The 27,442-nt window shown below is 33.8% G+C and overlaps 1 protein-coding gene across 3 annotated transcripts in view; it reads right to left on the bottom strand.

Annotated features, from left to right (window-relative positions):
- Window positions 1–27,442, bottom strand: part of LOC145285982 (adenylate kinase isoenzyme 5-like) — a 138,933-nt gene that overhangs the window by 53,589 nt on the left and 57,902 nt on the right. For all 3 annotated transcript variants that reach the window (XR_013869087.1, XM_080134572.1, XM_080134571.1), the window contains one exon: window positions 4,413–4,451. Coding sequence is in view for 2 of the 3 variants with exons in the window: in XM_080134572.1 (XP_079990698.1) it covers window positions 4,413–4,451 (39 nt within the window). In the remaining variant the exon portion in view is untranslated. The remainder of the gene's footprint in view (window positions 1–4,412; window positions 4,452–27,442) is intronic.

The following is a 27,442-nucleotide window of genomic DNA, read 5'->3' as shown; positions in this document are numbered from 1 at the left end:
AATAGAAGTTTATGTTCTCAGCCAATGAGAATCGATGGAATTTTAGTAGAGGAAATCATTATTTTTGAATAACGAAGTGAAAAGGTAGTTGAGTGTTTCATCCCGTTAATAAGGGTGTTAGGGCAATATAGTTGTAATTTTTATATATATATACCCGGTGTTGACGGGGAGCGGTGGGAGGAATTTATAGTTAGAGGGGAAAAGACAAAGTACTTCGTCTAAAGGTCTTAGCGATCGTAATGTTGCTCATAGGAAGTAAGGTAGGATTTTATTATAACAAATAAATGTGTCTGTAACGGCATTCAAAAGTTACATAAGATGGTAGGTAATAATTTAGACATAATAAATTTGTATGTGGCATCTGTTATTACAAACTTACCGTAATTTGGTCCGGACGGGGAATTTTTGCAAGCATTTTATTATATAGTATATAGATTACTATTTCTTTTTTTTTTTTTTTTGTGAAAATAATTGCCATAAATATTCTTTAAATAAATATAACGAATATGTTTCTTCTTTCTTTCTTTATTTATTTTTAATTGTAGCAATTTAATTCTTTTTAAAGCAATAAATATTCTCGGTTTTCTTACTTTGCTGATCAGACGATCACATTTTTTAAAAAAATGTTTGAAAGGTGATAATATAAAATGCCTTAGACTATTATTATAGCGATTAAATTAAAATAATTTTTTAATCATTCATTAAAAACAAATCGGAGCAGCACATTTTTGGAGTGAAAAAGTAGTTTCAAATTTTATCAAACAAATGCTTTGATTAAAAATGTCCTCTTCTTCTTTTTTTTTTTAAATTGCATTTTTCACTCCAAACAAAGCACAGTGCCATTTTAATGTAGGGAGCTACTATTTGAGACATTATTTGCAGGGAGTCAAGCAGCAAAATGTCTGTTTACATTACACTTGAACTTTTGCATGCCAGTACAGTCAGGGAAGCAGGGACCCGGAAGGGAATTCCAAGGTCTAGTAGTCCAAGAGAAGAAACTATTAGAGCAGAAGACTTTCTGGCATCTAGGGATTTCTACTGTATAGGGGTGGGATTTAGTTGCTTGTCAGGGGATATTTACATTGAGGGGTTACAAAGGCTTGAAGTTCATAGGAGCACCTACCATTAAAATACTTGCAAAGCAGGCGGAGGTATGCAACATTTCATTGATAATTCTTTGTACTTGAGTGACAAGCAGCTGTTTTGGTTCTAAATAACTCAAATTTAATTGGCAAGTAGTAATTGTGAAATGTCAATCTTTCTATTACAATTTAAACAGTTTAAACATGTTTCATGTCACATGTTTCATGTCAGGGTGACAGGCAGCAAGTACACCTACATAAACGAATTGTCGAAACCCTGATATAAGAGAGTTCCCAAGGCGGGGGATAAGTCTCTTATATTCGGGTTTTGTCTATTTTGTTTACGTAAGTATGGAAACACTTCATATGACGCTTTTTACGTACAGAACACTAGTTTATTTAACCGTTATAGACATAAAAAACACAGACAAAAATACATTTTCAATCAGTTTTCACAAATAATTCAGTCAAAAATTACTTTTTCTTAAAAAAAGTCAGTCATTTTTTATTGTACAGAAATCTCTTTGTTAACATCATAAACACTTTCATACAGTCCGTAAATCATTTTCAATGCGCTATAAGGATTACTGCTTTTTGCTTCAAAGTAGGCTGTCAGAGTTTCAAGCGCATTCAGTGCAGCCAGAGAATTTGGTACTGATTTGTAACATTCAGAAACTTCAGAACTTACACCTTCAGTATCATCATCTTCTTCAAAACCTCGATCATCCAATACCACGTATGATGTCCATCTCAGTCAGTTCTCCATAGCATTGTGTACTGTCGTTGAAGCTGATAAATTCATCAAAATCTGTTCGCTCCATGCTCGATGATGGAGAAACTTGATCATTTTCATTGAGTATTTCTTGTAATTCAATGAGAAAGCTAGACTTCTTAAAACAACTTTGAATTGTTCACGGTTTGACCATGAGAAGTGCTCATTCAAAACAGTGGTCTGCTTGGCCACTTCGGACAGCATCGATCGCTGCAATTTACATTTGAACAAGTTTCTGACAATAATACGCTTTGAATGAACAAATGATGCCTTGATCCAAAGGTTGAATGAGACTGATGGTATTTGGTGGTATGAGCGACAATTTGATGTTTGACAGATTTGTACTTGGCAGTAAGTTATGACGAGTTGCATTGTCCAAAAACAGAATAATCTTTTGCTTTTGAGCAATCATTTTTCGATCAAGCGTTTTTATAATGTCAGTAAACAGCTGATTAGTCATCCAGACTTTACGATTAGCAAAGTAAGAAAACGGCAGAGTTTTAACATTTTTAAAGCAGCATGGTTTTGCCGACTTACCAACAACTACAGCTTACTTTTCACTACCGTCCAATGTTTGTGAACTGAAGCATTGTGAGTCTGTCTTTGGGAACTTTTGTTCCATTTGACTGTTCGTCGCCAGCAAATCACAAAGATCCAGAGGATATGGCTTTGTAGAAAAGTCCTATTTCATCACAGTTCCAAACATCTTTTAGATCATATCCATGAAAAAGTTGTGCTAAACGTTTGTCACCCATTTGTTGGCAGAACCGTGATCTGCTGACGTTGAGTCGCCGTGAAATTTTGGAATGAAACCTTATTGGCCTGCTTCCAGCGCATAAGCCAGCCATCAAAATCAACTTAAAGATTTACGGCCAGTTGTGATGTTTTCTGCCTAATGACATGACCAGTGATGGTATATCCATGAGCATGTTCTTGTGTAAACCATTGTATAAGTGCTTCGTTAACGTTCTTGTGTATGGATTGGCACTTTCGCTTGCAATTAGTGTTTCTCTTCATTTGCATGCAAGATCTGAGATCGTCTTTTTTCTTGAGAATCTCTGCTGCTGTTGAAAAAGCGATTCCATACTTTTGGGCCAGTTTGAGTTTCTTCACTTTGACATCATAGATGAGCTCCAACTGTTCAAAAATGCTCAGAGTTTTTTGTTGAGATGCTGAAGTCTACATCAGTAATCGCAATGATCGGTTTTCAGTGGTAAAATTAACAAACAAACAAACTTCTGACTCAACAAAACAGAGGGTAAAGTGAACGTCCAGATAAATACAATGACAAGCAAAGTCGGCAAAAAAGCTGGTGGCGTTACCCTTATAGACACACAAAGCAAAATCATAAGGTAGAGGGTGTCTCCTACAGACACAGACTGGACACAATGTGTCTCTAGACTGGTCAAGATTAAGTCATTGAACTTCACTCTCTCTATCTCTAACTCACCTCTGTTTGACTGATTTACGACATCACAGTGTCACTCAAAACAAAGATATTGGGAAAGATAGGACCAGAAAAAATATATCTTTTATGCGGGTTTCTCTTATATTCGCATTACACTTATTTTGAAGAATAATTCTCACCAACAATTTAACAGATTAGAATTATTATTTGAAACAATTCCATTTACAACTTGAAAGGTTAAATGATTTAGATTGAACTGATAATCAGAAAAATAATTGCTTTAATTTGAACTAAGCGATCATTTTCAGATCTGATTGATTAGCAAAAAAAAAAAAATTATACTGGCAAAATTAAAAAAAGGCCAGAGTTTAATGTCAACAAATATTAAGGTGTAATATTTTAATATTTTAAAATAAAACCTACTCTGTTGCGAGTTGCATTGTCAATGAAAAAGATTAGGAATAAACAGAAATTCAAAAGAGGAAATATATGTCACGTGTGGACAGATAGAGAGAAGAAATTTTATTGAACACAAGCAAAAGATTATAGAGGGAGATAATAAGAAAGACAAGAGTTATCAGACCAAAATAGTCTACCTATTGTAGCTCTGATTTAAAGATCCCTTTAATCATCAGTAAGGAGTTTGACATAAAGATTCGAAAGTTTGAAAAATCTTTGTTGTGGAAATAAGAACCAAGATGAGAGTAGCAATCTGGATATTCTAAATAATATAAAGGTATATTTTGCTGACATTAAAACATAATAGAAGAATCCTTTACTGTATAATAAAGACCAATGTGTATTTAATTGTATATGAATAAACATAAATCTGTCCAGTCACACAATAGATAACGAGTCAAAAAGTGCTCGTTTCTAACTCTCAAACAAAACCATTTTAAGTAGAGAATGAGAAAGCAAATAGCAAATCAAAAACCTCCTGACAGGAATTTGGAAAAAATTCTTCACTTTAAATAAAAAGTTAGTGGTGAGTATTTTTTCTTTAGGTCATCAGAAATGACAATTTATGTATGAAAAAATTAATAACTAATGTAATTTTACAATTTGATATGAATATTAATGCAATTACTGGTGAAGCATAGTTTTTTATGGGGAAGGAGAACTGCTATAATTAAAAGGAAATGTTTCTTACCAACAACGAATACAATGATGGTGTCCTTCAATGGATTGGCTGCAAAATAAGATTGAAAAATGATTAGCATAACGTTCGGAATATTTTTCAAGAAAGATAAAATAAAAAATGGAGATTGGGTTATTTTTGGTCTCTGGTCTGACATTCTTGGCTAGAAATTGTAAAAATTTAGTTTGAAATCAACTTGTAGCCAAAAACACTGGGATAAAATCTTTTTTATTTTCGCTTAGATATGAAGAAATGAAAATACATGAAATAATCTTTAGACATCGTCATCATCATCATTATCCACAGCAGCAGTAGTAGCAAAAAGAAGAAAGGTTGAAAATAAAAAGTATCAGTAACCCCCTCCCACACACCCAGAAAATGATTTTCATTCTAGAAAATGTAAGACATGAACTGAAATTGAGGGAATCTTGTTAATTGTTGTTTAATCACTATGAATCACATTAAGAAATTTGAATTTTGGCAATATCTGTCAATTGATGTCTGATTATCTATTGTTTAAATGACACAATAATCATAGGTATCTGAATTGTCGCTAATGTCTCCTCTTTACACTCTTTGCAAAATTAAAGTAAATTAAAGCAAATTTCGTCCACATTATCTATGCTTACGTCTAACAGTCATTTTCCAAAATTCATAATGATAGGTGAAATTAGTTTAGGAATGGATCCAATAGACACACACACACACACACACACACACACACACACACACACACACTGTATATATGCATACATATACACACATACATATATAACATATATATATATATATATATATATATATATATACATGTATATATATTTTAATATATACATACATACATATATATACATGCATTCATATATACATATATATATGCATACATACATATATATGCACATACATACATACATACGTATACACATACATATATGCATATATATACGCATACATATATACATATATATATATACACATACATACATATATACAGATACATATATATACACATACATACATATATACATACATATACATACACATACATACATACATATATATATACACATACATACACATATATATGCACATACATATATACATATATATATGCACATACATATATACATATATATACATACATATATATATACACATACATATATACATATATACATACATATATATACACACATACATATATACATACATATATATACACACATACATATATACATATATACATACATATATATACACACATACATATATACATATATATACACACATACATATATACATATATACACACATACATATATACACACATACATACATACATATATATACACACATACATATATACATATATATATACACATACATATATACATATATATACACACATACATATATACATATATATACACACATACATATATACATATATATACACACATACATACATATATACATATATGTACACATACATGCATACATATGATGATAGCAGCAAATTCACTTTCAAACATTGCCAAAATATCAAGATACATTAGATGGTAAAAAGTGTATCTAATTTATATCGAGCAATGCCTGTGCTCTCTAAACAATTGCCATATTGATCCAAAAAGAAGAGCAAGTCAACATCATTGGATGCAGCAGGTTTTATATCAGAGTTTTCCTTCTCCTAGGGAGGTTGCCTTCACTACGGCTTACAGAGCCCTCTCCACTCACCATGTCATTTGATCCATGACTGGAACTTAGGTTGCTGGGCACCAGAGCATATTCCACACGCCGGTGGGTCATATATGCCGCAGCTTACAGGGTCTAAGTTCCTCTGGAGGTTTCTGTCAGAGTTACCTCACCCTTAGCCTTTGGTTAAATAACCTATACCCACAAGGTAGTGGAGGTCCAGTTATACGGCGCAGGGCACTCACCGTTAATCAGAGCCCCGTTTGCATGGCAGTGGTCACGACGTACACGTGGGGTGGATTTGTCTGGGAAAAGCACAGAAAGACGCTAAGACATCTGTGTGCTTTTAACACACGTCCACACCAGACCTTGAACACTCATACATACATACATATATATATACACACATAAATACATATATACATATATATATATACACATACATACATATATACATATATATACACATACATACATATATACATATATATACACATACATACATATATACATATATATACACATACATACATATATACACACACATACATACATATATACATATATATATATATACATACATATATATATGCATACATATATATATACATACATATATACATACATACATACATATATATACATATATATATACATACATATGATGAATTCAACATCTTGTCAAACGAATGCCACCCCAGTCACTGAAAGTCCATGAGCCCGAAGATGACTTTTTTAGTCTTGCCAGCGAATTCACATGCTCAAGCAGACATGGCACTGAAGACGGTCATTGGCATACATATATATATATATGTACATACATGCATACATACATATATACATACACGTACACACATACATATCTATAAACATACACACATACATATATACATACACAATACATAATACACATACATACATATACATACACACATACATGCATATACATACACATATATGCACACACATATACAAATACATACACACATATACATACATCTACACATACATATACGTACACATATATGCACATATATATACATACACATACATTTACCGACATACACATACATATATATGCATTCATACACATACATATATATATATATGCATTCATACACATACACACATATATGCATAGATACACATACATATGCATACATACACACACAAACATATATATACATATATACATACAAACACACATAAACATATAATATAAACATACATATACACATAGATATACATATATATATATACCTGTACATATATAAAAATACATGCACATATACATATATACATAGATACATATAATGATGGCAGATCAATTATTACATGCATCCAGCATTTCCAGCCTACATGCATCACAACTTTTCCATCACCACAGGACTTTTATTTTATACAAATATCTGACAAATATCTGAGGAAGTATTTATACAAAGATTTTGTTACAGAGCTTTAGCTTTGTACGACAGCTAAATCTCTCTCTCTCTCGGTTCAAAATGTTGAGATCCAGCAACAAGCAAGAACAAGATAGCCAGCAACAAGTCAAACTGCAGACAAGCTTAATGCAGGTACTGGTCTTCTGCTTTATGGTTTTTTAAATCAGAGACTTGCTTCTCCTAGAGGGGTTGCCTTCACCATGGCTTACGGGATTCCTCTCCACCTCACATACACATGCAAATAAACACATGCACGCACACATACATGCATACATTCACATGCTGGTTAGCAATAGCAGAAGTTCCCTGAACTTACTTCATCCATTCCTAACTGTTGAAATCACACGAGCGCCAGCCCCCCCCCCCCCGCGCCATCACTAAGGTAACAAAACTTTTGAAAAACCTCAATAGCTTCGACATCCAAATTTACTTCCTCCACACTTCATTTCTCGGTTGTAGCCATTGACTTTTACCTCTTGCACAAAAACTGATTATCATCTTTGTTTCATATGCTGGTATGTGTTAACCAGCTTTTAGAAACTGACTTCCAGATTTATTTCTGGTCAAGTTTCTTTGGAGGCTACTTACTGAGACAAGATTTTTATAGGCTGGATTTCCTTCCTGACATCAGCCCAGTGAGGTGATTGTACAAGGAAACGGGGGGGGGGGGAGCCAGTACTTTTTTCACAACACATCTGAATTTGAAAGTGCTAGCAGTAGTCCAAATAATAACATATTAGATAACACAACTGACATCTCAATGGTTCTTCATGCAACATTTGGTGGAATTCTAACAAATGGTATTGGAGCTTATGCTTTTTTAAAAAAATTATTTTTTGTGTCAAGTTGGAAGTATCAGCATTAGTAGTACTCATAACATATTCACACACACATACAATTGTGCACACGTGCACACACACAATAGAAGGTATCCATCATTCCATTAATCATAGGAGCTACCAGACTCATATAAAAGAATTTCCAAAACTATCTGGCGAAGAATATACCCGGTGAACCAAATGCATAAGAGATCCAAGCAATTGTGCTTAATGATATGGTTAGAATCCTAAAAAGAGATCTTGGTTGGAATCTCTGAAATAATACCTCATTGCTAGCAAAAAAAAAAGATAAGCAAAATTTATATATCTATGAAAGTGAAATTGTCTGTGTGTGTGTGTGTGTGTGTGTGTGTGTGTGTGTGTGTGTGTGTGTGTGTGTGTGTGCATTTCCCTACCAAACTACTCTGTCAATTTTCAGTCTACAGACTCGAGATTTGACATAGGGGGTATTAAGATTTAGGAAAATCTTTTTAATCCGTTTTCGGCCAGAAATTTGGCTGTCAAGGGGTCAAAGTTCAACGATTTTACCTTTGAAAACTCTACCAAACTCTTCCGCCAATTTTGGGTCTAAACACTTGAAATTTTAGAAGTAGGTTACTTGAACATGGATCAAACTTTTTAATTTGATTTGAGCCTAAAACAATAAATGTTAAGTGGTCAAAATTGGGATCAAAGTTTTAAAAAATTTGACCTCTGCGGTCTCTACCAAATTACCCAGCCAATTTTTGGTCTAAACATTTGAAATTTTACATAAAGTGTATTCAGACATAGGGCAAGCTTTTTAATCGGTTTTGGCCTAAAATTTGGTTGACAAGGGGTCAAAGTTCAAATAATCTGAGCTTTGCAGTCTCTAGGAAACTATTCAGCCAATTTTGGGTCTAAACATTTGAAATTTTACATAAAGGATATTCAGACATGCAGCAAGCTTTTTAATCAGTTTTTGGGCGAGAAAAGTCTAGCAGTTTGAGAGAATAAACTATTAGAGCAAATAGCTTTCCAAGATCTAGAGATCTCTACAGTGAAGGGGTGGGATTTTGCAGCTTGCCAGATTTGTCAGTAATATTCATGTTGAGGGGGCACAAGAAGTACTATGAGTTAGTTGAAGCACATTCCATTAAAGTACTTGTAAAACAGGCACAGGGATGCAATATTGCGGCGATGGGACAGGGGTTGGAGCTGGGCTGATAGTGTGGTACCTATTAGATAGGATCCTGTTTAAGAGTAAGAAACTAGTGGTGGATGCACTAACCCAGATGTGGCAACAATACTCCATGCATGGGTGAATCGTTGCTTTGTAGAGGATCTTTAGCTGAATGCAGCTCACTTGAAGAAGTCTCCTTGAGCCTCCACCACGGCATACAGGCATTGAAGCTATTTTGGGCCTTACCACTTGTTCTTTTTAATAGAGTCCTTGCCAATGCATGAAACCACTCTACCTTTTGGAATTTCTTTTATCTCCGATTTTAATGATGCTTAAATTATAAGTAATGGACAATACAAAAACAAATACCAATACTACAGATAGAAATTAATATACATAACCCCAGTCTAATGATGATCTGTCAATTAATTACTGAATTTACATTATTTTTGGATTTGCAAAGAAAAAAATTTGCTTTCTCGCTTTCTATCTATTCATATCAGTCAATTGTTGCTTCGTTAAATACGCATCGACGGAAAGCACAGCGAAAAGCAAATTTCAGTAGCTACCCACATGCAACTACATCGCGAGCTGCATTCTCCACTGAACGATGAACTAAATTCTTCACCCAGTAAATAACAACAGGTAAAACTCTGCCAGATGCCTCTTGGGAGATAGATGCTGTCAGAAATTATAAAAATGGACCCATTCAAAATAAAACACAGTTCCTTCCTCTTTCCTGCTTATATCTCCACCACTGAGCAGAGAAATATGGTATGAAGTGTGGAGTAGGTGGCGCGTTTGCTTAGAGAAATAGCTGTAGTCTCTATCTATCAGGTCGATGTAAAAGTTTTTGACGATTTGTAGAGGGAGCATTTTAAACCATTGTAATTTATTTTATGATTAATTTATAACACTTTCTTTCAGATTATTAATCATCATTCAGGGTTTTCTACAATATTCTCATCTATGTTGACACGAAAACGACCTTCTTTAATCAACAGAAAGGGAGACATCTCCCATCATGATAATGCTCGTCCTACAAACCAAAGAAAAATTTGGTTGGGAAATCTTGCCCTATTCTGCATATTCTCTCGACTTAGCTTGCTCGAATTATTACTATGACAAGAGAATAGTCTTTTCATTATTTTGCCTCTTGAGCATATATCTCAGTTAATATCTTATATGTTTTTAGGCAGAGTGATTGTGGTTCTCGATTGATTAATTGTGTTTAACTGTGTCGGATATATACTCGAGGGTCAAAACAATGATAAGTATATTCTCTTGTCATAGCCCAGATTATTACTTAGATCAAGGATTAGAAGACCATTCGAACATGAGTTAGATTCACATTTTACATCAAGATCTAAACTATTTTATTAGAGAAAGAATTTATAAGCTCGTTGACAGATGGAATCAAGTTATAGGGAGCAAAAGTCGTTATTGCTATGAACAGAGATTTTCAAAAACACAGTTTTTCATTTTCAAGATGAAATTTTGAATCGGCAAAAACTTTTGCACCAACCTGATGCATAACTTTAGGTATGTTTAAATATTTACTAGCAGGGTGAATTGACGTTGTCCGGGATTTAATGATGATCAACGAATGTTTCACACTCCCATGTTTTTATTGTTATCAAAATCGGTGATATTGCCCATTTTTCAATCAAATCAATTGTCTCTCTAGTTAAGGACCCATTGAGGTGCACAAAAAGGAAGCTTCACATACCACTTGCAGTGACTTAGTTCACAATACATTGTAGTCTATATTGCACTGTAGAGAACCTACTGTTGATTTTATAAAATTATTTTTTATATATAATGGCTTGAATTAAAGTTTTAAATACGAAAGTCAAGTATCATGCTTCAATTATTCTTTAAACAGAAACGATCATTTACAACATGCCCCTGTCATATCAAAGAATCTACTGTCGATTTTATACCTTACTGCTTGTGCGGTAATAATGGCCTGAATTTAAGTTTAAATGAAAAAGTCAAGCATCATGGTGCAATTGTGCTTTAAACCAAAAAATTAATTTCAAACGCACCCTTGTCATATCAAAGAACCTACTGTTGATTATGATGTTAGGCTGTTCTTTCTTTCATCAGATTATCTTGATTATCGATTATCAATACTTATCGAAGACATTCTGATACAAAACCTATCTAAGAACACTGTCAGGCACATAAAGTACCTTCGTGTGAAATTTCATAAAAATTGACCCAGCTATTTTCGAGTCCATTGGAAACTCTCTCTCTCTCTCTCTCTCTCTCTCTCTCTCTCTCTCTCTCTCTCTCTCTCTCTCTCTCTCACACACACACACACACACACACACACACACACACACACACACACACACACACAGAGTCAAATTTCATTTATATAATAGTAGAAACAGAAATATATTTGTACGTACAGGGTTCACTCCTAAACTAATTAACTGATCATTATAAATCTTGGAACACAACTGCAATGCGTAATATGTGGGCTATATTTAGTTTATGCAAATAAGGTAAAAAAAAAGAATGGAAGTCCTTCATGAAAATTCAATTACTTCTGATTTTTGTGTGAAATTTTAACTATGGGTATTAGACATCAGTTAAAAAATATTCTCTAAATTTCTGTTTCTTTTGAGTATACTAAAGTTTTTTTTGTTTTTTCTATGTATTTTAGAAATGCATCTCTTAGAGTTACAAACTCCCACTTGAAAATTAAAATATATCAAATTTGCATTGAATTTGATCGATAATCATTAGATACCAATTAAACAAGATTTCCTGAATTTCAATTTCTTCTTAAGATCCTTTATGCTTAAGCCTTAAATTTTAGACATTGTTTTTAGTTAAAATCATGTAATGGATTTTTATGAAAATTTGAATAAGGTTTCTAGACATAAGGTTAAGAATGATGATATGATTTTTATGCCCATAACAGGATATAAAAGCAGTGCAAACTGTTTTGTTTGCGATGCGATATTAATTTTGTATACCATCTAGTATATATATATATATATATATATATATATATATATATATATATATATATATATATATATATATATATATATATATATATAGTGACTGTATCACTGTAGTTTCCAGATATAAATTCACTGAAATTCCGATGTTTATAAAAAAGTGCTCAATGACAAGCACGGTGTAATAATAATAGTACGTTTATTTATACAAATATATTATATGTGCATATATGTTTCTGTGGCAAATCCTTTAGAGAAGCAGTGTCTTCAGGCCAGATCTTTTCATTGTTAAAAAATTCTGAAGTAAGGATACTGCTTCTCTAAAGGAATTGCAGCAGAAATATGTATGCACATATGTAGCCAATAATGTTTGCATAAAGAAATATACTATGTATATATATATATATATATATATATATATATATATATATATATATATATATATATATATACATAGGGCAGAACAATAGAATTGTCACTCTAGAAATGACGACATGATTCGATTTCCGTTTGATGAAAACCGGTTTTCTTTTTTTTTGTTGCAAACCATCTACTAATTGACTAGTTGTGTACAAATCCCAAGAACGATAGAAGCCTTTTATCATATCTGAAAGTGTATCTTGACGAACTCAAGAATATTTCTGTTGAACTTGAGAATTTGAACCGAATTTCGAACGGAATCTTTTACTTACTTCACGGAGGTAGCATGTTCTTGTTCCGTCAGTCATGACTGAATAGAGGTCTTAAGTAATTCAAAATTGTATTTTTCAGTCGCCCACACTGAGGATTGAACCTTACAATTGATTTTTCCAAGTACTCTAACCACTGCACCACGGGTCCTTGCAGACAATTCTAGTACGAATTTTAAAAGCCTTAAACCTATTGTTTATTTCTAGTTGTAAATATCACTATTTATTACTAATTATTACTATATATTAATGTATAACTATCTCTATACTTATTACTTGTATATATTAATTTTTTTTACTTATTACTTGTATATATTATCTATTATTTATAATTAACGGTTCCAATATCATTAAATTCTATATTAGGTCTACTTAGTAATTGGTTAACTCCCATCATATGTGCTGCTTCTTCGAGTCATCTTACTCTTCCCTATTCTTCTCTGTCTATAATTTTTACTTCGTCTCATGGTTTCCCTTTTCCCTCCAGATATGGTCAGCCATATCCGACTTTTCAAACTCTCCACGTACTACGGCTTTTTGATGGTCTTCTAACCATACTTTTAGTGGACGGCATGTCTAACCTTTATATAGTTTTCTACATTTACATGGGATCTCATATATACGGTTCTTGAATTTTTGTGATATTTGAGATAGAGATAGAGATAGATAGGGAGAGAGAGAGAGAGAGAGAGAGAGGGGGGATAAACAGCTAGTGGTGTGAGTGGAAATCAGCTTTTCCATTTTTAAAAGGTAGCATAATTTCACTAGTTAACAACTGCAGTGAATTAATTTTGAACTTTAAAATAATGAATGCTTCTAAACTTAATGGAAAAGAATAACATTTTTAATCAATTTTGCCCTTCAGCAATAAATGTGAAATGACAAGCCAGTCAAGATATTGACAGCAGCAGCATCGTTTAGTTTAAGCAAGATAGGCTCACGTTATGTTCTTTACAGATAAGTTTGCCTGGGATTTTGCTAATAGACAGAAAACAGTCGTATCGTTTTCTGTATTTCGCGGCTGTTAAGCAAGCTACTAAATGGAAGTTTAGGCAGTAAACAGGAAATAAAATTTCGTTGCCTGGTTTCTATTAAAAACAGAAACTGCAACAAATAAATAAATAAAAAAACGAAGAAAACTTGTAGAAATGATCTTGATTGAGAAAAAAAATAAAAAGAAATAACCAAATTTTGTTGGATACAAAGCAGTGGTAAAATTAACATGAAAAAACTTTTATATAAATAAAAACTAGGAAAAGATATGCGACAGGCAGTACATCAATTACCGGTAATGATCAAGATCTCTCTGATTCTCTTTCTTCTGAGCTTGAGCACGAGATGTAATGGGGAAAGAGGTGGCTGGTTAATTTTAATGTATCTAAATCCAAGCTTCTCTCTTTTCACCATCAACACTCTGACTCCCATCTGGCCCCAATCGAAATAAATGCCTCTCGCCTTAGGGTAGCACTATGCTTTGATAAGCTTCTGGGTCTGATCTTCAATCCTGATCTGAAATGGAGCACATACATCTGTTGCCAAGGTCGCCAGAAAAATAGTTGAATCATTGTACCACTCCAGTAGGTATCTTACTTCCGATGCAATTGTTTACCTGTATAAGAGCCAGGTACATCCTAGAATAGAGCACTGTTGCCACATCTGGGCAGGAGCTGCTTGGAGCTCCATATTTTGCCTTGATAGAATTCAAAACCGGCTTTGAAATCTTGTGCATTATGTCTTTTTCTCTTCCCTGCAACCTTTTCTCACAGAAGAGACATTGCTGGCCTGTCTCTGCTCTATAGTTATATTATGACGACTGTTCATCTAAGCTCCAATCTATGCCTCCCCTTGTCAAACTGTCACAAAAAAACACTCGTATACCTACAACCACTATCAACAATTTTCCCCAATCTCTGTCTGTGCCTAAATCTAAACATGGATTCCATGAACTAAGCTTCTTTCCTAGAACTACCCGCCTGTGAAAGTCTGTTCGGCTTGATTGCTTTCCAACTGACTACAATATGGTTGTCTTCAAGTCCAATGTAAACAAGTTTTTGTTGAGTCGTCCTCTTAAATAATCAAATTATACCAAATTCTCACTACTTACGATTACTACACTGTTGTTCTGATGACTATTGTACACCCATTAACCTTTATCCCCAAGTGGCCTTCGGGCCTTGATAAGTGGTGACCCCTTGTAAAAACAAAAAGAAATATACATATATGAATAAATATATTAATAAACAAAGTATACAAGGCAATAATAAAATGAATAAATAGGACAGAACATGAATTAATAAGTCAATAAAATATATTTTTCTTTTGATTATATTATACAGTTTATTTGATTTAAATTGGGTCTCACATCAGTGAAAAGGGGCAATACACAGTGAAAGCCGTTGAGAGGAAGACTCCAAAATGGCACATATTCTTATCTGATGACCGTGACATTATCTGGAGGCCAAAATGAAATACTCCACAAGTCAAAACAACTGATAAACACGATTATATACAAGTTTACACAATAAGTTGTTTCTTCCAAACAACATCTTCTGTTGATTCCTGGCTTCATAGCAAGTTCTTGCTACTGTTCTGGTAGCAAATATCATTCTTCTTTAAGTTTTACAATTTTCTGCTAACAACATTTTTACTGTGAACCAAGCATCCAGATATTGGAGGTTTCTTTTCTGAAAATGAAAAGAATGTTTGGTTTTGAGAAGGAGAGTGTTTCTCCCCAAATATAAAAATATAAAAAATATTTCCCACCATCCTAGACTCTATTAATAGTAATTGAAAGATTTACTCGAAAAATAAACAGATAAGTTTTTGAAGAAAAATATCGCATATATTGTTTTCAATTATTTCTTTTCTTCATCTCCTCTTTCACCATTCCGGTTTTTACATTTCTTTACGTTTTTACATCACAAACAGCTGTAGTGACTTAACTGCAAAGTGATCCCTACAAACGCTTACAAGTAAATGGCTATAATTCCTTACACTCTTACCTTCTGCTTTGTCGGAATTTACTTTCCTTCTCACTCCTCCAAGCAAGGAAGTTTTGACATGGACGTCTGAACTCAAAAATATTTTCAACTAATGGAAATCTTTCCGAACCCAAAAATGTAACACATGCATGCAAAAGCAACAAATAAAACGAGAAAGCAAACATCCAAAACTAGACAAACTTCACAAGCTGACTGAACTAAAAAAAACTAAGACAAGGATGGCGAAAGGAAAAGGACTCAATGACTCACATACCAGCATCATTCAACAGACACATATACACAAGGCCATGCTGCCATAAGACTCACATAATGGTAGATGATTTCCCTATATATAATACTAACGGGGGTGCTTGGTGTTGCCCAGGTGTTTTTATATGTGTGTGGAGGAAAAAAAAATGTTAGTAGGCAGGCAGACAGGCAGGCTCGAACCCGTGACACAATGCAAAGGGGGAAAAGAAAGTGAAAGAAAACCTGATATTTTACCGCTATGCTAAGACAGAAGAGGAAGTGAAAAACGTTCAAATTTAGCAATTAAAAAGTTGACTTCCACAAAGTGAAAGTTAAGTGAATGGGTTCATGCTGTTAGCCAGTTAAGCTTGCAGCTTTCTGCCTGCCGTATTTCTTTCCCCATAATGTTAGGGAAAACCAGCTACCCACTAAAATTGTTAAATGTACATATATTTTTTAAAACGTACAAAACAAATTTGTTGAGGATAATCTATAGATTTTAGTTTTACTGTTAGTTTAAAATCAATAAATATTTTTTTTTATCATTACTACCAGCAGTGGAAGATTTTGCTTTAAACAAAATCAAATAAAAAAGACAATTGAAAGAATCGTGTTTGGCATCGGGAAATAAGCACAAATTATTCCGATTCTGATACCGATTCCAATAGCGATTCCGATGCCATCAAAAGTTCCGATTTTTTTATTCACTCTTCCAATTCTGATTAATCTTCCCAACACTAATATCCATATATATCCTTTATTTTCTTCCTCTACTAAAGCAGTATTTTTTATGTTCAAATTCATATTAAATGCCTTATGATTCTGGCTATACATAAAGACACTCCAAGATTACTGCTACCAAGTCTGGGGACTACACCATCCTTATTAAATACCTATATATATGTTTCCTGACTGTGCTACAGGCATTTTGGCAAATAAGAAAATAATCTTCTGCTATTGTACAGATGGAAACAAGAACATGTTTAGCGTAAGATAAGAGATGCAGATGAAAAAAGAGAGAAATCTTAAAAATAGCCTTTGACGTTATCTTTACTTTTATTGCAAGAAATAATAAGAATGGATATTCTTAAGTCCATATAATAGGTTTATGCATATGTGATATGTGTGTGTGCATGTATGGTATGGTGTGTGTATATGTGGTGTGTGTATGCATATGTAGTGTGTGTTTGTGCATGTATGAAGTGGTGTGGTGTGTGTACATGTGAGGTGTAATATGTGTGCGTGCATGTGTGTGAGTGGTGTGTGTGCATGTGTAGAATGGCGTGTGTGTATGCAGGAGTGGTCTGGTGTCTATGTGCATGTGTGGTATGGTGCGATGTGTATGCATGCATGCATGTGTGTCTGTGTGTGTGTGTGGTGCGCTGCATGTGTAGTGTATTTGCATGAGTGGTGTGCTGCATGCGTAGTGTGTGTGTGTGTGTGTGTGTGTGTGTGTGTGTGTGTGTGTGTGTGTGTGTGTGTGTGTGTGTGTGTGTGTGTGTGTGTGCAAACAAGCATGTGTGAAATTTAACTTCTGTTAGTTTTAGCAAATACTAATGTCCTCTAGTAATTACTAGTGGTATGCATCTAACATTGTCCAAGTAGAGATATATTGCTTGTCGGAAGTTTTTTTAGGAAAATATCATTTCAAATATAATCACGTTTACAATTTTTGCTTAACTCCCCTTACCACAAAGTATGAACACTGTATAAAATCTTAAAAAGGTATATTTTCCTTCCATTTCATAAGGTTATACCACATTTTCAGCTTCCTGATCCGCTTCCCAGATCAAGAGGATCAGTAAGTTTCGTTTCTTGATCTGAGATTTGTAGGACGAATGCTTATAGCTCATTTGGAAACGTTGGTAATCTTAAGATAACTATTGATATCACTCTAAACTTTTGACCCCAAGTTGAAGAGCCGTTGCTCAAAATGACTAGATACTATAAAAGGGTTAATTAGGAATTCATCAGCGACCACATTAGAGATGCTCCATGGAATTAAATATTTATCTTCCTACAGAACAGGGTGTAAATTAGGCAACTGAGTGGATCAAGGTAGACATTGAAGCACATATTCCTATGCACCTCACTCTCTACAATGCTTCACTTCAACTTGTGCAGTTGCTATTGCACATATGCAGAAACCATTTAGCTGACTCAACTGGGATAAGCTTGATGCAAATAAACAAAAATTGATAACATCAAGAAATCTCTGCAAAAGAGAAATAGCCGCAGCTCAGAGCAGGTACGCCAAGATGAACAAAAAATACATTAAGTCACAGAAATTAGAAACTCATATCTGAAAAATTTATAATAGTGTGATAAATAATGGACAATCAACAATATCCCATTATCCAATCACCATAATGTTGCCTTCATGACATCTGATAAGATTTAGATGCTTGCACAGTGGTTCATCTTGAACTCCACCTTGAACTCCACAAACCACTCTCTTCCAAACTTTCCACTGAAGCTACATTTGATAATCTAGTCAGTACTTTTCCCAAGTTCGGGATACCATATAAAAGCTTGACATCTCCAAAGCATGTGATCTGATCTTATCTCTGCTATAGTATTAAAGAAATGCTCTGCTGGGATAGCCCTTATCCTCTTTAAACTCTATAATAAACTAACCTGTGTGCCTGGGTGTTTGGAGATGTGTGTTGAGTAAAAAAAAAAGAAAGTGGAGTGTGTGCAAGGGTGTTGGTAGAGTAAAAAAAAAAAGGAAAATTGCGAGCGCAAAAAAAAAGTGGTAGCAGGCAGGCAGGCAGGCTTGAACCCATACCATGAAGGAGGAAAAGAAAGTGAAAAAAAAAAGTGGTATGTTAGCTGTTGCGCCCATCGCCAAATCGGAAGTGATTTAGGCTTAAATTAAGGCTAGACAATCTCAAAAAGAGGTGATGACTTTCGAAAATATCGGCGAAGAAAGCGACCCCTCCCTGTAGAAAAGTGCCCAGTTGAGGATGAAGGGATTAATGTTTTTAGCCAATTTTTCGATATTTGTCGTCCGAAGGGTCGAGCTTCAAAATGATGTCAATCTCATGAAAATCTGTCGCCTCTGTCAATTTTTTTTGCGAGATATACATACATGCACACATACATACATACATACATACATACATACATACATTTAAACAGACAGGTGAGATTTATATTATAGACACCTACCGATAGTAGCTGGAAAGTTGCCTCCATATTATCAATGTTCAAGAATTTTGGTGAAAGAATCAGCTCGCAAATTTATCTACAAATATTAATATACTCAGATCCATCTTAGGTAAAAGAAAGATTGTTTTTGATGATCGTGCATCTAAATAATACAGGGGCCCAACAATATTTTTCGGGCACTTTGAAAAAAGTACTTCGAGGTGGTTACTAATGCCAAAAACTTTTGAGATTGTAAGTACGTAGTTGAGGAGTGAAAATCCACTACTAGTGTAATCATTTTTTTAGTTTGGCTTTGATAATTTTAGTTTTTTGTGATTTTTGCGAAAACTTGCGCGACACTATTTTTCGCACACGACAAAAAATCCTATTTTATTAAGAGCTATGTTCATGTATATGTTGCTGTATGCAAATTTTCTGCTTGTACACTTAGCTGTCATCATTAGAATCAATCATCTGTTCTATTCTACTAGCAAAGCAATTAAGTTTAATGAGGTAAAATGCATTCAAAAGAAATCGTTTGTTTTGCATGGAGGAAGCGGGAAGATGGCCTAAGTATCAGAAGGATCGCCATGGATTTGAAGCTGTCAAAATCAACGGTCGAATATATGCTGAAGACAAACTCTGAATGGAAAAAGAAGAGAGGACGAAAAAGATCAATTGGCAAGAGGACTGAAAGGGGAATGAAGAGGACTGTGATACGGCTTTTGACATCTGGAGAAAAAGTTACAGCAAGAAAAGTGAAGGAAAAATGTGAATTGGATGTAAACGTCTGAACAGTACAAATGCGCTGCATAGGATTGGTTTGAAGTATGCAAAGGCTAAGAAAAAAATTACACTAACAAAGAAACACAAAGGAGCAAGACTGGAGAGTGCTAAACGGTGGTTAACAAAGTATGTTGACTTTAAGAAGGTTATATTTACTGATGAGAAGCGTTTCAAGTTTGATGAGCTCAATCAATGGATGGTGTACTTGGTCGAGAAGGGGTGAGCCTGTTGTACCGAACAAATGACAAATGGGAGGAAGAGAAGGAGTTGTGGTTTGGGGTATGATCTTTGCTAATGGAAATATATGGTTGGAGTGGCTGAAAGGACGATAGAACAGCAAAAGCTACAAACAATTGCTGAACGAGAAAGCCCTATCAAGGATAAGAAGAGAGATGGGGAATGATTTCGTTCTACAGCAAGACAATTGCAGCATCCATATGTCAAAACTCATGAAAGAATAGATGGCTAAAGTGAATATGACTACTTTGGAATGACCTGCAAAAAGCCCGGATCTAAATTTAATGGAAAATGTTTGGGAAATGCTTGCGCAACTTGTCTATGATAGACTTGAACTAATGAAAGGGGCTCAACTATGGGAACAAATACTAGATGCCAAAAAACAACTAATAGAAACATGTAGAGGTGTTATTGTGCATATGTTTGATCATTATGAAGAGAGATTGATAAAAGTTATTGAGAAGAAAAGTGATATTACAGACTATTAACAGTTTTTCAACGATGTCCGAAAAATAATGTCACGTGTGTTTTGTAAAAAATGATGAAAATTGAATATTTTTCCTTACCTAATCGATTTTCCATTTTTATTACAGGCATTGTTTTTATATGTTTATGCTATTCTATTGAAGGAATTTCGCCACTCTATAGTACTCGGAAAGTCAAATACTAACGTGTTCGAAAAATATTGTTGGACCCTTGTATAACATTAATGCAGATGTGTACCAGGAGCTGATCCTTGGACCATTATTATTTCGGATTTTTATAAACGACCTTCTAGATGCACTTATGTCTGAGATAGATATATTTTCTGACGACACTACACTCTATTCTCAACATATGGAACAAAAACGAACACATGCATTGCAATAGCAGAATCTTTAGAAAATGACCTGGACTGAAATTAGACCACAAATTGATAGTAACATTCAATGCTACTAAGACAAAGATTCTTTCCCTTTACAATTATAAAAAACTTATCAAGCATCGATTGTCATGACAAATAGTACTCTACTCGAGAGATCATTATTTAAACTACTCAGCCTAACATTTACAGATAACATAAATTGGAACAAATACATAGAAGACATTACCAAAGCTTCTGCAAAAAAGGTAGGCTCCCTTGATTGAGCTAGAAAAATTCTCACACCTGCAAGTATATCTCTACAAAGCCACCATTCACCTATACATGCACCACCTATACACCATTCATACATATAAAGCCACCATACACCTATTCATTTAGGCTGGTGCACCAACCACTACCCTCTTCCTCTTAAATGGGATCCAAAAAAGATTGCACAACTCCACACTTAGGATACCCCTTAAGTTTCAGTAGCTCAGTGTCTTATTTTGGGTGAACGAAAGGGCAAAGACGTTGGATGTAAGTCAATGGTGACTTTAGTCCAATTTTTTAACCCAGCGACCAGTAGTATCTAGTCTTATCTTGCTACACTTATTAAGACAAAACATACAAAGGAGTCACCACTTATCAAGACCTGGAGGCCACTCGAGGATAAAGGTTAATGAGTTTACGGTAGTCAATGGAACAATATCATAGTAACCGTTAGATGTGGAAATTTGGTAAATTGGATGACTTAACGGGACGGCTCATTAAGAACTTGTTTATATTGGGCTTAAAGGCAACCATATTGTAGTTAGTTGAAAAGCAGGAAAACGAAAGAGAGTTCCACGGGTGTGTATTTCTATGAAAGAAGCTTTACTCATGGAATCTACGTTTAGGTTTAGGCACATATAAAGAGTGGTGGGAAATTATTAATAGTGGTTTCAGCAAGATGAGCGTTTTTTGTTAAAGTCAGGCAAGGAAAGGACCATAGATTAGAACTCAGAGGAGCACTTGCCATGAAAATAACGATAAAGCAGAGACAACCTCCCAACGTCTCTTCTGTGTTAAAGAGGTTGCAGGGAAGAGAAAAGAGCATACTACAAAGTCTATTTTGAACTCTGTCAAGACAGGATAAGGTTCTTCTAGCAGCTCCTACTCAGATGTGGCAACAGTACTCCATCCTTGGACATACTTGGCTCTTATATAAGTAGAGAATTGCATCAGAAGTGAGATATCTACTGGAGTAGTAGAATGATCCCACCATTTTTCCAGCAACCTTTGCATCGGATTGATGCACGTGTTCCATTTAAGATCAGGAATAACGGTCAGACCCAGAAGCTTGTCAAAACATGGAGCCTACCCAAGACAAGAGCCATTCATTTCAATTGATGCCAGACGGGGATCAGAACGTTGATGATGTAAAGATAGAAGCTTGGTTTTAGATGCATTAAAATTAACCAACCACCACTTTCTCCATTGCACCACATACTTAAGATCAGAGGCGAGAGAATCAGAGAGAACTTGTATAATAATAATAATAATAATAATAATAATAATAATAATAACTTGTATATATATATATATATATATATATATATATATATATATATATATATATATATAAAGGGTGAGTGATTAATAATTATGAAATTATCAATCAAGTTTTAATAGGAGAAAACATAACAAAATCATATTCATATATACGATCGTTTCGGAAACGATATCCTTTTATTTATTCGATATTTACAAATAAAACCATCGAGAAATAAGTAAAATATTTCTTGATATTGTCTCCTCATCAGCATAAATGGCGGGGGAGAAGACACCAAATTTTCACCAGCTTATTGAAATAAATATAGTTTGTGAACCTAGACTAAAAAAATTTATGTGGAATTTAATTCTTTTTAATATGATTAATATTAGATATATGTCTATGCGATACAATGAAACTATTGTGTGATGATTTTTAATTGGCTGAATCGTAAAAGTAGGAAAAATAGTAATTACATTTTTGATTTCATACTTCGATAGGATTTTTATGAGGGAGAAATTAACTATAAATATGAAAAGCTGTTGTTTTTTTTTAGAATTTTTGATATGATATAAGATTTAAACAAAAATAAGGAATTACATTCACAAAAAAGTTTATAAATAGTTTATAAAATAAGTACCTTTATAAGAAAATGTTTCCATATTCTTTTTTGTTTTTTTTAAACTGTAAGGAGGCCTCTTGCTGCATAAACCTCTTTGATAAGGATATTTTTTAAAATCTAAAAGAGATCGTGTATATTTGTAAGCATTTAAAAAAATCTAATTGCTGTGTAAGTAAAGAGGAAGTCATTACCTTTAAATAGGTGCTTATGTCGGTTTATTTTAATTCTAAGGTAAGTCATTTGAAATTATAATGAAAAAGAGACATTTGTTACTTGATTGTTTAAGGATCAAATCTTGTGATTTCTAGTTAAATTTATGATTATTGTCTATTACTATCAATTTTAATTACTGATGTTTTTTAAATTTATTTTTAATGTTTGTTTGTTATTTTATTAGGGTGGTTCAAAATTGTATGCATCTGGTTAATATTTCTTCTTTTAGGTTTAAACAAGTTGATTCGATTAATTTATTTATTGCGGACTATTATTCTCATCTTTATTAGCTGTTGTTTCACGACGTTTCGACCAACTATTCCTCATTTAAATTAATATAAATAATACTCATCTCAATAATGAACTCCAATTAAAATAATATATATACCATTCGGTACGGACCCGACCATGGAAGATCAGATAATAAATAAACATGGATTTATAAGATAAAAAAATCCAACCTTGATCGCCCTTCAGGGCCCGTGGCGCAGTTGATAGAGACGTTGAATCTCTATGGTTCCAGATGAACATTGTCTGGAGATAGCGGTTTCAATCCTACCCAAAGTCGGCCAGATGCTTACTTGACCAAAATTTGGGGAGACGACACAACTACAGATGGCAGTGATTGCTGAGAATGCAGTTAGGAGATTCGAAATTCCTATCCATCGACGACGAAAGCCAGAGGAATAGTTGGTCGAAACGTCGTGAAACAACTAATAAAAATGAGAATAATAGTTCGTAATAAATAAATTAATATAAATAATACTCATCTCAATAATGAATTCTAATTAAAATAATATAAATTGATTGGGTGTCGTTGAATTTTAATATGGCCAGATTCAAATCTACAGAGAAAATTTAAAATTTATCGTCAGGTTTATATGTTCTCATAGATCTTAGTGTTTCTCATTTTATATTGAAGGGAATTTTCATATCTTTTGAGTACCATATGTATTTTGCAGGAGTTGTTTGGTTTTTCAATGATCTTTAATAATAAAGAGTGTTTGTGTGTAGAGATTCTATGCTTAATTGGCCCTGATGTTGATCCAATGTACAGTGCTTTCGATTTTATAGAATTATAATAATTGTTTTAAGTTTAACTTGTTGTCATATTGTTTTGCAAGATGTATTGTTGAGTTATATTATTGGGAAAATTTGTGAGGGTGTTATTGGCCATGGATTGAGTCTGGGGATAATTGCTATTTCGATTACAGCTAATCGTAGGTTTGTTATTTATGTTTTGTATTTTCTTAATTTTTCTGTTGTTATTGCTAATTATTTGTTGGTTTAAATTTGGCATTGTTGAAATTTTGACAGTGTTTTTATTAAATATTTTGCTGTATTTATGAAGGGAGGAGTGAAGTTTTTTTTGTAATAATCTGAAAAATTCTTTAGCTATATTTGTTTTAATGTTCTTAGAGTAATGGGGGTGGGTTTATTTTTACGTTTTTTGGTAGATTGTTGAGATTTATTAGTGTTTATGACTCCGATGGTTTCGTTTGGTTTCGTATGGTGGTTTGTTTAGTTTTCATAAATTTTTGTGAGCTGATATGGCCATGTTATGTGTTATTACGTTTTTGTTTGGTTTATGACTGCTGTAGTTTTTTATTAAATTTATATCATTAACATTTTTGTTTGCTACTTTATTTGCATTTTAAATCCTGAATTTTCAAGGGCATCATTATAGTAGTTTGTATTTTTATTGAATATAGATTTGTTGAAAGATAATCTTGAGATTCTTAGTGAAACATTAGGAACTACTGATCTTAATATAGATTTTGGGTGGTTTGATTTTCCCCTCTCCCTCAATTTAAGCTGATGATGAGATGGTATCCAAAAATATTTTACTTATTTCTCGATGGTTTTATTTGTAAATATCAAATGAATAAAAGGATATCGTTTCCAAAACGATCGTACATATAAATATGATTTTGTTATGTTTTCTCCTATGAAAACTTGATTGATAACTTCACAATTATTAATCCCTCAGCCTTTTCTATTTATATAGCTCTAGGTAATTACTAGGGCTATGACAACAGCATATTCGTTTCCTTGTTGTGATTCTCAGGTATATATCCATTGATACCTTATACGTTTTTATGTAGAGTGATGTGGTTCTCGGTTGATTAATTGTGTCTAACTGTGTCGGATATATACTTGAGAGTAAAAACAACGAAAAGAATATGCTGTTGTCATAGCCCTAGTAATTACACCTATTGAGCTTATCATAACTGAGCACAGCATCTTTAAATATATTTTACTGAGAATTTGCTCATTTAGACCGTGTCTATTACATTCTCTATCTCTCTCTCTCTCTCTCTCTCTCTCTATATATATATATATATATATATATATATATATATATATATATATATCAGTCTTGGAAGTTTTTTACAATTTTTAAAACTAGATGAAAAAGCAAAAACATTTAGTCCAAAGTTTTTTGTTGGAAAATTCCTTTGCTTGTAAGTCAATCGATCTCTTATAATCATTATTAGTTAACTTCCAAAAATTTAGGCTAGTTTTAATATTTTTGTAGGCATCAACAGTTTTTTACCCTGAAAACTGCTTTGGGGTTTTAAAAATAATACAGTATTTTATCTAATGGCTCCCCAGCAGTGTTGATCAGACACCACCACCTATTATTTGGGTTATTTGAACTGCTGTTTTCATCTTCAGTGTTATTTTTACAACGTTTCAGCCGATGTTACCTCTGGGCTTCTTCAGGTGTATCTTACTAAACTTGAATCTTAATGTTGGTCTCAGTGTTGCATAGGAGAACATATTAGAGAGAGATACTGATGGTGACATTCATATTGATGAGGGGAAAATACATTTATACAGATATTACAGAGGGTCTGGAAAAGAGAGAAGACATTTATACCTTTTACAGTTCTGTGGATGTTCCTTCTTTTAACATATATTAGAGTGGAGAGAGATCGATCAGTTCTTTAACACCGGATGGGACAGTCATTACTTAGATGGAGAGGGGGGCACATTTCTTAGATGGAGAGGGGGACACATTACTTAGATGAGTTATACACAAAGTTCATTATGAAGATGAGTGAGAACAAAGTTCATATAAGATTAGATAGTATTGTACTTGTACCCCTCATATTAATTACTCACACCCCTTTCTATTGTTCCAGAGTGTAACCAGCAGCGCATTCTTAGGAGCTGGAAGGAATTGGTAACCTGAAGATCGTCGAGTCCCTCCTCTCCAGACTATTAGACCTACTGCTCAGTAGAGGCCTGCACCTTCACTTGCCTACTAGTTCCTTTCCCCTGTCTGCTCATAGGAAGGTGTGTCTACTCATCTAAAGATGATTTCACATTACCTTTGTTGTAGAAAGACGACATGGGGACAGCAGTTACAAAAATATGAGATGTTCTTTTTTTCCATTTGACCAGTCAAAATGATGATCACATCCAGGAATTCAAAGTTGTTTCTACATGTTTAAAACTTTGCCTTTTGCTTTTAAAGGGGGACCCTTCTCTGATTCGATCCGGACTCGACTCTGGACTCTGTCTCTCTCTCTGTTTAACTCATCTTCAACTCTAGCTCCTATATCGAGGATTCATTTCTGCCATGACGTCATATGTGTATCCAAAAACGTGATCGACCCACGTGGCCTGAACATGCGTGGT

Source organism: Euprymna scolopes, chromosome 10 (genome assembly GCF_053919585.1).
Source record: "Euprymna scolopes isolate OS-2025 chromosome 10, ASM5391958v1, whole genome shotgun sequence".
Lineage (NCBI taxonomy): Eukaryota > Metazoa > Mollusca > Cephalopoda > Sepiida > Sepiolidae > Euprymna > Euprymna scolopes.
This window is presented reverse-complemented; position numbering and strand designations above follow the sequence as displayed.